The sequence below is a fragment of the Gymnoscopelus braueri genome (genome assembly GCF_963280865.1).
Source record: "Gymnoscopelus braueri genome assembly, contig: SCAFFOLD_382, whole genome shotgun sequence".
In the NCBI taxonomy this organism is placed as follows: Eukaryota; Metazoa; Chordata; class Actinopteri; order Myctophiformes; family Myctophidae; genus Gymnoscopelus; species Gymnoscopelus braueri.
The window spans coordinates 40,001-52,092 of NW_027660945.1; the positions used below are offsets into that span (position 1 = coordinate 40,001).

Sequence of the window (12,092 nt, forward strand, 5' to 3'; positions counted from 1 at the left end):
ATTATTTGACAACTTTGGCTATTAAGTAATTTGTGGATTTAGATTCATCAACTACAACACATACACATACAGTACATTAAGCCAATTAAGCCCTATTTGTGTACATCGGCTATTTGATCTACAAGCTCACAACGCATCAACAGTGAGAGATCTACAAGATGTTGGCACATTTAGAAAACTAAGGTATTTCTACTTCACTGTGGTGTTGTTACTTTTATTTAAGTACAAATATCAGAATACTCCTCCCGCCACTGAGCAGCAGTGAGTACAGAGAGGTCTTTGTACTCAGGTGATACCGTACGTACAACCTCCTTAGAACAGAATGACTTCATTCTCTCTCTCTCTCTCTCTCTCTCTCTCTCTCTCTCTCTCTCTCTCTCTCTCTCTCTCTCTCTCTCTCTTCTCTCCCTCTCTCACTTCTCCTCCATCTTTCTCTCTGTGACCCTCTTCCCTCCCTCCCTCCCTCCCTCCATTATAATCCTTTTATCTCCTTTCCTCATCCTGTTTTTCTTGTATCTCTCTTTTCTATACAGGATTGCTTTCAAGATTCAATGCAAGCAGTGCTAGAAAAATAAACAAAATGATGTTTCTCCCAGTAAGAGACAGCAGAATGCATAAAAGAATAAAAACAAACCTGATTAAAAAGTCCTAAAAAACTATAATTCACACTATATACTAAAATAAGCATACCCAGATAAAAACAAGTATTACAACTAAAACTGAATGAATTTCATCCATAGTTCATCTCATCTATGTTGATGCATAAGAATGCATACACCTCCCAAAGTTCATCTACTGGGGAGATTTGAGTTCAAGTGCTGTCTGTTACTGACAATTTGATAATTACTGACACTTTGTCAACACATTAAAAACTAGACTAAAATGTCTTATATTTAATTTAATGTCCGTTTTTCTCCTGGGTTATCTGCGTGAAACGTTCTACACGCAATCTATGAACCGTTATCTAGAATCACAGTGTAAGAGCAGTTTGTACATGAAAAAAATGAATATCGTAGAGGCGATCTGGCTTCGTAAGATTTTCTCAATCCTAATTCCAGTGGCTCAGTCGGTAGAGTCTCTACCTCTCAGTCAGAAGGTTCCTGGTTCAAAACCCATGACATTTTCAGGCTAAATTGACTTCTAAACGTTTTCTGAAAAACGTCACATTTTGATTAAATGTGTCACTCTTTCGGGTGGAAACCTCATTTTATTGTACATAGTTCTTGTTTTTCATACCAGTAACATGTAAGCTGATTGCGAACGCGGAAGGAGCCGCGCCTCTGACCAAGTGGAGCTTACTATGTAACCGTGCTTGGGTTGTGTGTGTGTCTGTGTGCATAAACTGTGTGCATAAAATGTGTGCATGCACTGTGCACTCTGGCCCCCAGAGGGCGACAGAGTGCAGGAATTTAGACAATGCTCTGATTAAAATGCACAACAGCCTGCAAAACACACACACACACACACACACACACACACACACACACACACACACACACACACACACACACACACACACACACACACACAGAGTCAATGTTCTCTCCCCATCACGGTGAAATAACACGGATTACAAGTCCGTAAATACACAATATTTTCGAGCTGCGTTCGCTTCCAGCGTTCGCGCGTCTTACTTGTTGTATGAAGTTCTGCATAGTAGTGTATATCTGTCTGTTGTCTTAAACGTCATCATGATGGTGAGTGCACGGGAATCTCATTTTAAATAATAAGTCATTGTGCTTTTATGAGCGATCCAGTTTAGAGGACCTTGTGTTGTGAACTGTACTTCCATGTACTGTTTCCATGTCTTTCTAAATAAAGTATTCGATCAATCAATCAATCATAATTCCAAAACTGTTACTTTTCAGGATTCAAATTCCCAAAATAAATTTTTGCGCCGCGTTTTCTAGCTTATAGATCTGCTACTTTTTATGCTTTTTGTGACGCTGTGGTATGATCAAGTAGGGTTTAATCTACAAAAAAAACTTTAAAACTTTAGTTAGACCGAGATAAGGCTGCCAGACTGTTAAATGACAGTGACAAGTGACTGTGCAATAACTCTATGTACTTTCTTTTACTGGTATTCTTGCCCTGTGTTTATTGTTTATTGCATGTTGTTAGGTTGTTTTATCATAAACAGTGCATATAAGTGATACTAAAGTGAATGTGAACGTACAGTAGGTGGCCAATGACTTTGACTTTGAAAACCTTTGCATCATGCATGTCAAACTGAATGCAGCAACACAACACCACTGGTTTTGATCATGTGGATTGTGGAAGTTAAATGGTGGATTTGTGGATAGGACTCTATATGAACAAACTTGTTATATCAACAAAACACATTGCATTCTGTTGGTGTGACATGCATGAGGCAAAGGTTTTGAAAGTGATACTGGTCAAAGACAATGGCACTGACCTACTGTATCGGTGTTCCAGATCTAAATGAGAGTCCCATCCCATCCCAGAGTCACTGCCCGTCTTATACCACAGGCTGAAAACCCACCTCTTCAGGAAACACTACCCTGACCCTTCCTCTTAGCCTTGCCTACTTGTTGTCAATTATTTGTACGAGCTCTTGTTTTGTTGGATCTTGTTTATTTGATACACTTATTTGTTTTATCTCTTGCTCATTTGATTTTCCTATTTGTCTCATCTGTTTAAGAAAGTAGGTAGCTGATATATTTTGTGCTGAGGTACACTTTTACCTCAGCGCTAGGTATACTCTTAGTTGCTTGTTTTAGAAGAGAATGCACTTAATATTGGTGATAGTTGTTATTGTTGTGTGCGTGCGTGGGTGCGTGCGTGCGTGGGTGCGTGCGTGCGTTTATCAAAGTAGGTAGCTGATATATTGCACTTTTACCTTAGCAATAGGTATGCTCTTAGTTGCTTGTTTTAGAAGAGAATGCACTTCAGACTTCTGGTGATTAGTAGTTTTCTTGCCTACCTATGTTGAATACACTTATTGTAAGTCTCTTTGGATAAAAGCATCTGCTAAATGACTGTAATGTAATGTAATGCAAACGGTTAATGTGTCCCCCCCTCCCCCACCAGGTGATCATCTACCAGGGGGGTCAGGTGTTCAGCCTGGCCAACCACCTGAACGGCAGGGTGGGCTTCGTCTCCACCATGCCGTCCACCACGGCCTCCGTCGTCATCAACAACACCCAGCTCTCTGACACGGGCACCTACCAGTGTCTGGTCAACAACCTTCCAGACAGAGGGGGGCGCAACATCGGCGTGATAGGCCTCACCGTGCTGGGTAAGAAGAACACACACACACACACACACACACACACACACACACACACACACACACACACGCACACACACACACACACACACACACACACACACACACACACACACACACCACGCCAGCACCATACTCAACTCTTATACTCTTATTCACACATCACCCGCCAAGGTATTAAACATCGTTTGTTATCCCCTTGCCAGCGTAATTACCTTCATCTGATGATATTTGAAATGCTGTGGAAGCGATTGTGTACAAAAAAATAATCAAAAAATAGTCCCCGTGGGTAGGCGGAGGGATCTGTGTATTCAGAGGAACAACAACATTCCAACCACGATCCGCCATTTGTGGGCTACGGCCATAGAGTTAAAAAATAATAGAGAGGGCACCCGAAATCCCCTCCCATCCACTTGCATTGAGTTGCTCACCCAGCGCATGAAGCGAATTCACCCCTTCTTCCGGGTTGTAAAGTGTGATGGGCGTAGCCTATTTGGGGGCCACTGTGATACGTTCTGCGTCACAGAGGTGCGCGGCCCCGTGCGCAAGCTTGTGTGCAAGCTCGTGAGTCGATCCCATTGGTCGAAACAGTTTTCGCTCGTACATTGTGCAGTGGCCCCGTCCGTTTAAGCTGCAGTACCTACGAATGGCCAGCATGTCCATTTCGCTTCAATGCAACCACTGCGTTCTGGGGGCTTGGCTACGGCCCGCTGAAAACGGTGGTTTTCAATGCAAAAAAACGGTGGTTTTCAATGCAAAAAACGGTGGTTTTCAATGCAAAAAACAGCACGTTTTTGTTTTCTTTCTTGAGTTAGATGTGTTTTTCTGAAAATCCCATAGTCAGGGCGGGCGGAAGTGACGTTTTTTTGGGAATGATGTCTCATCCACATACTTCTTCCCGGAGTGACGATGGATCATCCCAAAGCGGTGTTACGGTGCCTAAAACAGCGTGCCTCATTTTTTTTTATAGAACGACTTTATGCGTGTTGGCGGGCAAGTGTAAACACACACGCTATCGGTGCACGTCGCCCAGACAACAAACGTTCCAATCGGATCGACTACTTCTCATGCAGCCCCGCGTAAACACACCATTTCTCGTCAAAGATGCTACACTTCTCTTACTTGTTCAGCTCGCCACAGAACATGTACATCCCTTATGATCGCGTGTCCGACTGTTTGTAATCACAGACAGTACGTGTGTGTGTGTGTGTTGCCCAGAGGAAAAATATTCCATCCGCGACATTCCCTTCTCCTGTAGCAGCACTTTCAGAACAGCTGCTCCTCGCTTAACACGGCAAAAAAATTAAGAAGGTTAACAGGGAGCGAACGGAATCCAGAGTATTTGTTTTGCAATTGTTTTATTGGAATCCTGAAAAGTAACATTTTCATGTATTATCAAATGCATTTAGTTATACTTATGTGAACTTTATGATACAAATACATTATTTAACACATAAATGCATTTTTTTTTAATGAAATATTGCTGTCAAAATTAACACTGCTGTGCGTGTGTGTGTGTGTGTGTGTGTGTGTGTGTGTGTGTGTGTGTGTGTGTGTGTGTGTGTGTGTGTGTGTGTGTGTGTGTGTGTGTGTGTGTGTCAGTGCCCCCCTCGGTGCCAGCCTGTGCCATCCAGGGCTCCCTGGACGTGGGCAGTGACATGGTGCTGCTGTGCAGCTCAGACGAGGGCATCCCCACGCCCTCCTACAGCTGGGAGAAGCTGGACTCTCTGCCAAGGCTGCCCGCCAACGCTATGCAAGGTACTGCTGTGACTCCGCCCCTTTATGTCCCTCCTCCTCCGCTGTCATAAATCACACATATAGAGCACTGAAGTCTGACGTCACTGCCACTAGAGGGCGCTGTTTCACGGGTTTGTCGCTCTATCTTTTGTGTTGAAATCCCCATTTGGGAATCTTAGATCACGTCATATAAGAACTGTGTTCCAAACATAAACACGCCACCCTGGCCTTTCTGTCAGGGGGCGTGGCTCTGCATCGTTTATGATATTCATTCATATTTGATACAGCCTGTTTCTGGCGACAATGTTATGAATTCTGCCTTAAAAGTCTTAAGAACTACTACTTCCGGGTCTGAAATCACTGTCCCTACAGCAGCCGTGTTCATGGGAAATGTAGTCTTTGGGTTGTTTGACTCGTTTCTAGTGTTTATATTGTGTTACTCTTTGGGTAAATGTGTACATTTACACCTTCAGTCGATGCTTTATATCCATATGAGTAAAATCGCCGGGGTGGCGTGTTTATTTTTGGAACACAGTTCTTATATGAAGCGATCTAAGATTCCCCAATGAGGATATCAACACAAAAAGTAAAGCCACGAACCTGCGAAAAGCGCCCTCTACTGGTAGCGACGTCAGGACTTCGGTGCGCTATAACACTTAAACCATTGAAACTTTCCAAACTTTTTTGGTCGTGACCCAAAAGAGACATTTGGTGTCTTCCTGGGACCCGAACTAGTGAAAATAGCAGATCTACAAGCGCACAATGCGTCGCCTGTGCGCTTGTAGATCTGCTCATCTGCCCACTCACACCTTCCAACAAGAAGAACAATCAAATAGTGCCGTTGTGATTTGCATATCAAAAACTCAAGGAACTAGCAAATTAACATGAATGGCCGTGGCTGCATATCAGTGAGGGGCCACACAAAAAGGGTGAAATCCCCCAGAACAGGAGAAAAAACGGAGAAATGTTAGAAGAGGGGAAATGGTCAAATAACAGGAGTATCCAGGTGAAAAAAGGAGAGTTGGCATGTATGACAGTGTGTATTGTTCTCTCCTCTCTTCTCCACATGTGTGCTGCTCATTCAAATCTGAACATTTATGTCATGGTCATTGAATAATCACTACATTCTGCTATAGTGCATGTTTCTGTGTAACAGCAATGGTGGTTATAGGAGTATCATGTGCCCTCTTGTGGTTGTCTGTGGGTAGTGCAACTCGATGCAACTATGTGGTTCAAACCACCAGGTCATGAAACTGATTTGGCATTAAATCCAATAAAGTGAGATTAATGTGTTATTTAGATTAACTGTCTGTCATTCCAACACTGTGTATCTGTTGGGTAGAGACCTCATATGTTACAAAATTGTCAAAAATAGCAAAAGATCTACAAGCTCAAAACATGCCGCTTGGCGCCACGTTTCGAGCTTGTAGATCTGCTACTTTTGATGCTTTTGTGTGATGCTGTAGTATGATCAAGTAATAATAATAATAATAATAATAATAATAAACTTTATTTGTATAGCACCTTTCATGACATGAAATGCAGCTCAAAGTGCTTTACAGAGCAAGAATACAATTACAGTTAGAACCAATTTAACAATAAAGCAAACAAAAATAAAATAAAATAAAATAAAAGCAAAGGCATAAAACAACATTAAAATAGGGAATACAGTGAGGAATTAAAAATCAACCAAAGAATCAGCTAAAAGCAAGAGTGAAGTAATAGGTCTTGAGCTGTGCTTTAAAGCTAGGAGTTAATTCATGAAAAAACACACAAAGTTAAAATATGGAAATAAGAGGTTTCTGCCCGACAACAACAATATGATATATGCCTTATTTTTTATATATAATTTCATACATTAATCTGTTCATTTATACATGTATAGTATGTCTGACTGTGGGCCTCCACCTGTGTGTGTGTGTGTGTGTGTGTGTGTGTGTGTGTGTGTGTGTGTGTGTGTGTGTGTGTGTGTGTGTGTGTGTGTGTGTGTGTGTGTGTGTGTGTGTGTGTGTGTGTGTGTGTGTGTGTGTACAGATCAGATGCAGGGTACAGTAAGCATCAGGAACATCAGCAGCAGTACCTCAGGTCTCTATCAGTGCAGCTCCAGCAACGTCATCGGCAAGAGCACCTGTGTGCTCAACGTGCAGGTTATAGCACGTAAGTACACACACACACACACACACACACACACACACACACACACACACACACACACACACACACACACACACACACGCACGCACACGTGTGCACACACACACACACACACACACACACACACACACACACACACACACACACACGCACACGCACAGGGACGTGCAGAAGGATTTGGAGAGGCAGGGGCTGGAATTTCAAAAGGGCACTTTTTGGATTTTGTTTCACGGACAATTATCATACTTTTAAGCCCAAAAACCCGAAAAGGTATCACTGCATGCTTAATGGCCTCAAAGTCACGCACCCAACAAGCTTTGAACTGAGCAGATCGGACATTCCGTTCCAGAGATAATGGCCAAAAACATCTTGAAAACGGCCACTTTCGCCGATTTTCGATCGCCGATTTTTGGCCATTGTCGCCCGTTTTTCTTCAATAACACGGGCTAGGACGGTCGTACGGCGACAAACTAGATACCTGAGAAAAGTTCAATTTGAGCTGCATCCAACACATCCACTGGCATTTCCGTCAGCCTTACCGTTACCCCGCTTGGGGCAGTTGAACTTTTCTTCCTTTTTATTTTTATTTTTTCCAGTCTGGAGAGGGCACTTTTTTAGCGACGGGTAAAAGGGCAGGGGCTCAAGCCCCCTTTCATGTCTATTTGTGCACGTGCATGCACGTGCATGCACACGCACACACAGGCGCACACACGCGCACACACGCCTGATGCTGCATCTACACCAGACTGTTCAAAGCGACACGCACACACGCACTTTTAGATACAGTCCTATTTTAAAGCCTGGCGTACGTGCGGTTCGTGTTTCCGCGCGCCTGGTGTAGGTTTTCCTATAAGTCAATCAATTTGATGACAAATTATTGACTTAGGAATGCAACCAAAACATTTACCTTTAAATGTACCATTTTTTTAGTACCGTATTTGTTACTTTTCACCACTGCTACACAGTGTGGGTGTTTCTACTCTATAATGGTGTCTCCAGACGTGTATTAGGTTCCATCGTGACCTCATATACAGGGGTGAAAGTGGCTGACAGTTCTTGCCGGAACTGACACATGCACGTGCGGGTGAAATTTTCCGGTTATTTGGCGGATTTTGGTACTTTATTTTCGTTTTTTTTGTTACTTTATTTCGGGGTTAGGGTTAGGTTAGGGTTATGTTATTTAATTCTTATTTTTGCCTGATTTTACCAATTTATTATAAAAAAATAAAAAATATGTTCTCTTCTGGGGGTCCCTGGCACAAAACATTTTCAGATGGGGGTCCATGGCTAAAATCAAATGTATTAAAATATTTTGAAAATAGCAGATCTACAAGCTCACAACGCATCATCGCCTGTGAGCTTGTCGATAGACTATTTTCAAAGCCAAAGTTTAAATAGGGCTGAAGCGGTTTTTGTATGTTTTGTCGTAATAATTCAAATCTACAAAGTAACTAATAGTAACTAAAGTTTTCAAATAATTGTAGTGGATAAAAGTATAATATTTGCCTCTGAGATGTATTGGAATAGAAGTAAAAATATTGCAAATTGGAAATACTCCAGTCAAGTAAAAATACCTTAAAATTATACTCATGTACAGTACTTGAGTACATGTACTTAGTTACTTTCCACCACTGTCAGCATTAGATTCATTACTTACTCAGCTTCTACAAAGATGACGAAAGAGAACACACTTTTGTTCCATAGGCCCACATTGTCTTGGTTTCAGAGAGCATGGTGGTAAATATGAACTTTTGCCCCAAAGTCTTCATATTCCATAATGTCCCACGACCCACGTCCGTGTTGTTTACTTTTTACTCAAGCTAAGCATGGAGTTTGAGAACGCACGTAGTCAAGCTGCCCGCAGAAATCTGGTTTACTTTCAAAACGATGTGCATTTCAAAATAAGAGTTTTAAAAAATATATATATACTTGTAATGTTACAATTCAACACACGTTTTATTTTGAAATCATATTACTGGAAGTACCCAGATAGCCTAGTTGAATGAAAGCAGCAGCTCATATGGAACGGGGGGAGAAAAAAGAAAGTCAGACAAAAAGTGGGGGGAAATCACGGACAGAGTGAGGGTGTCCCGTCGTACGCACAATGAATGGTCATGACGCCCTGTATGTTAATCTGACGTTAGTAGATTATGTTTTCTTCTTGAGCATGGCCTTGGGTCTGTGGCAGGTTGTTTGATATGGGATTTTCACAGCTGCCTTTGACTTTTTCTAAACGGAACGGCGTTCCGGACGGTACCGAATCTTTTAACGGAACGCCGTTCCGGACCGTTCCGGCCCACTTTCACCCCCTGCTCATATAATCACCATGGTCATTATTACATCATATTAAACATAGTGTAGCAGCATAATTATGGAGGCTGTTTATGACTCATACACTCTGCTGCTTCTACTGAGGATAATGTCACGTGATACTGGTGATGTCATGACATGTCAGACAGACAGACAGACAGACAGACAGACAGACAGGCAGACAGGCAGGCAGGCAGACAGACAGACAGACAGACAGACAGACAGACAGACAGACAGACAGGCAGACAGGCAGGCAGGCAGACAGACAGACAGACAGACAGACAGACAGACAGACAGGCAGGCAGGCAGACAGACAGACAGACAGACAGACAGACAGACAGACAGACAGACAGACAGACAGACAGGCAGGCAGGCAGGCAGGCAGACAGACAGACAGACAGACAGACAGACAGACAGACAGACAGACAGACAGACAGACAGACAGACAGACAGACAGACAGACAGACAGACAGACAGACAGACAGACAGTGTTTAAGACACTTCGGCCGTTGAATGAGGCTTGTTTTCACCGAAAAAAAAGAAGAAATCCGACTAGATGTGTTTTTCTACAACTCATAACATGGGAGTGAACGGAAGTGACGTTTTCTGGGATGACGTCCATTCCTTCTCTCAGAGTCCAGGGATCATTCCTGCGTTGTGTTAGAGCGCCCTCTTGTGGAATTTTAAAAGACGGAGATCTCCGTCAACGGCAGGGAATGTGTTAATAATGTCCCCCCTCTGTCCCCCCCTCAGCCCAGCCTCAGAGCGTAGGACTCATAGCGGGCACGGTGGCCACGGGCATCCTGGCGGTCATCATCTGCTCTCTGCTGGTGACGGTGACGTTGTTCTACTGGAGGAACAAGAACAAGTACGACGAGGAGGAGATACCCAACGAGATCAGGTGACACTTTGTTTTACCACCTTTTCCTTTGGTATCTTAGCAGTGACGTCACTGACACATCCTTGGTATCTTAGCAGTGACGTCACTGACACATCCTTGGTATGTTTATTCTAGCGGCAGCGCTCGCTACACATGTGTTTTTTTGTTCATGTTTTTCCACGGCTCACGCTACTCAAACGCTAGCGGGATTTATTATTTCTTGTCGACATTCAAGTAGAACTAGAAACAAATTTCCTAAGGAAATGTAAGTGTGCCTGCAGCTGGCTGGAGACTCAAAATAGTGTCAGTACAAGGTACCACCAATCGACTCCAAATGGCCTGAAACGTGCTCCAAGCAGGTTTTTGGGAGGTCAATTTTGGTGGGGTAAAAAAAAAAAACGGCAAAGAAATAATTTAAAAGTGTATAAAAAATAAACCGAAACCTAAAAAAGGGAACTAAAAAAGCCAAAAAAAATAAGGAAAGAATGTGCATCTAGAAAAATGTTTAAAAAAAATATATATAGAAACAATTACTCGATTAATGATTTCAAGTGCTTGTTTCACCCACTTCGCGTGGTCTGAGGCAAAAAGTAACATTATATATTTGTTCGCAGACCCAAACTTAGGGGGGGTAGGCGAAGTTTCGGAATATTTTTAGCACTTTTCAAAACCGGAAATGAATATATCCACTTTTCGGTCTGATGCATTTGTTCGCAGACCCCCACTTAGGGGGGCTGTGCGAAGTTTCTGAGCATTTTGGGCACTTTTTAAAACCGGAACTGATTAGATCCACTTCCGGATTTCACCATTGAGCTCGTCGCCGTGGTAACGCAAAACGGCAAGAAAAGTAACAGCCTGGTTGGCCCGGTCGTTCCGCATGTTTTGATATATACATTGCCGGGGACGTGTAAACCGTGTGGGAGGAGTAGCATTTGGGGCGCCGCGTGCGGCCAAAAGGGGCAGGGTTTCGTAGTTTTTTGCGAATAACGTCGCAATGGTAACGCATAACGGCAAAAAACTTCCGCGCACACTATTCCCGGCCAAGCCGCACGTTTTGATGTATATATTGCCGGGGTAGTGTAAACCGTGCGGCAGTTACGGACGACCGAAATTTGCAAGGATAAATAAATACAACTTAAGTATATGGCGGATTACAATAAGTGTTCTGCCATTACATGGCAGGCACACTTAACTATGAGAAGGCATAACACAGGTAAAATGATGTGTCATTATAAAAATATATAAATGATATATGATTAGCAGTCAACTTCCTTCTGTTGGTACGGATGGCTTCACATTGCATCGTTCCGAACCCCAGTATGAATGAATCAGACCCGAGACCAGTGTTGGAAAGTAACTAAAGTAATAAGTAACTTAAAGTAATATTATTACTTTTTTCCAGTAACTAGTAAAGTAACGAATTACTTTTGGCAGGGAGTAATAAGTAAAGTAACTATATTACTTTTTAAACAAGTAATATGTAATAAGTAACGTTCACACTAATCCCAACATCTAACAAGTGGTCCGGGTTTTTCCACCCAGGACCATAGTCTGAATCCGCCCTCAGAGAACCATGGTTCTATTCTTCCAAAGGTTAAAGGGTAACACTACCCCAATGTTATCCATGCAGAAATGTTCAGACATTACTTCTCATTAGACACCATTTCCGGGGTCCCATGGGGGTCTATACTCCATCCCCTACTTTATTCCCCACAAACATCTCTTCGCCAAGTATAGCCGGCTGTTTTTTCATGAACGTTC

At 42.7% G+C, this 12,092-nt stretch overlaps 1 protein-coding gene across 1 annotated transcript in view; it reads left to right on the forward strand.

The window, feature by feature from the left end:
• The window catches only part of LOC308081025 (immunoglobulin superfamily member 11-like), a gene marked incomplete at its 3' end in the record, with an annotated part of 23,517 nt that extends 13,161 nt beyond the window's left edge, over positions 1–10,356 (forward strand). The window contains exons 2-5 of the mRNA XM_080457433.1: positions 3,052–3,259; positions 4,853–5,008; positions 7,022–7,144; positions 10,205–10,356. Coding sequence (XP_080313559.1) covers positions 3,052–3,259; positions 4,853–5,008; positions 7,022–7,144; positions 10,205–10,356 — 639 coding nt within the window. The remainder of the gene's footprint in view (positions 1–3,051; positions 3,260–4,852; positions 5,009–7,021; positions 7,145–10,204) is intronic.
• Between the last annotated feature and the right edge of the window lie 1,736 nt (positions 10,357–12,092).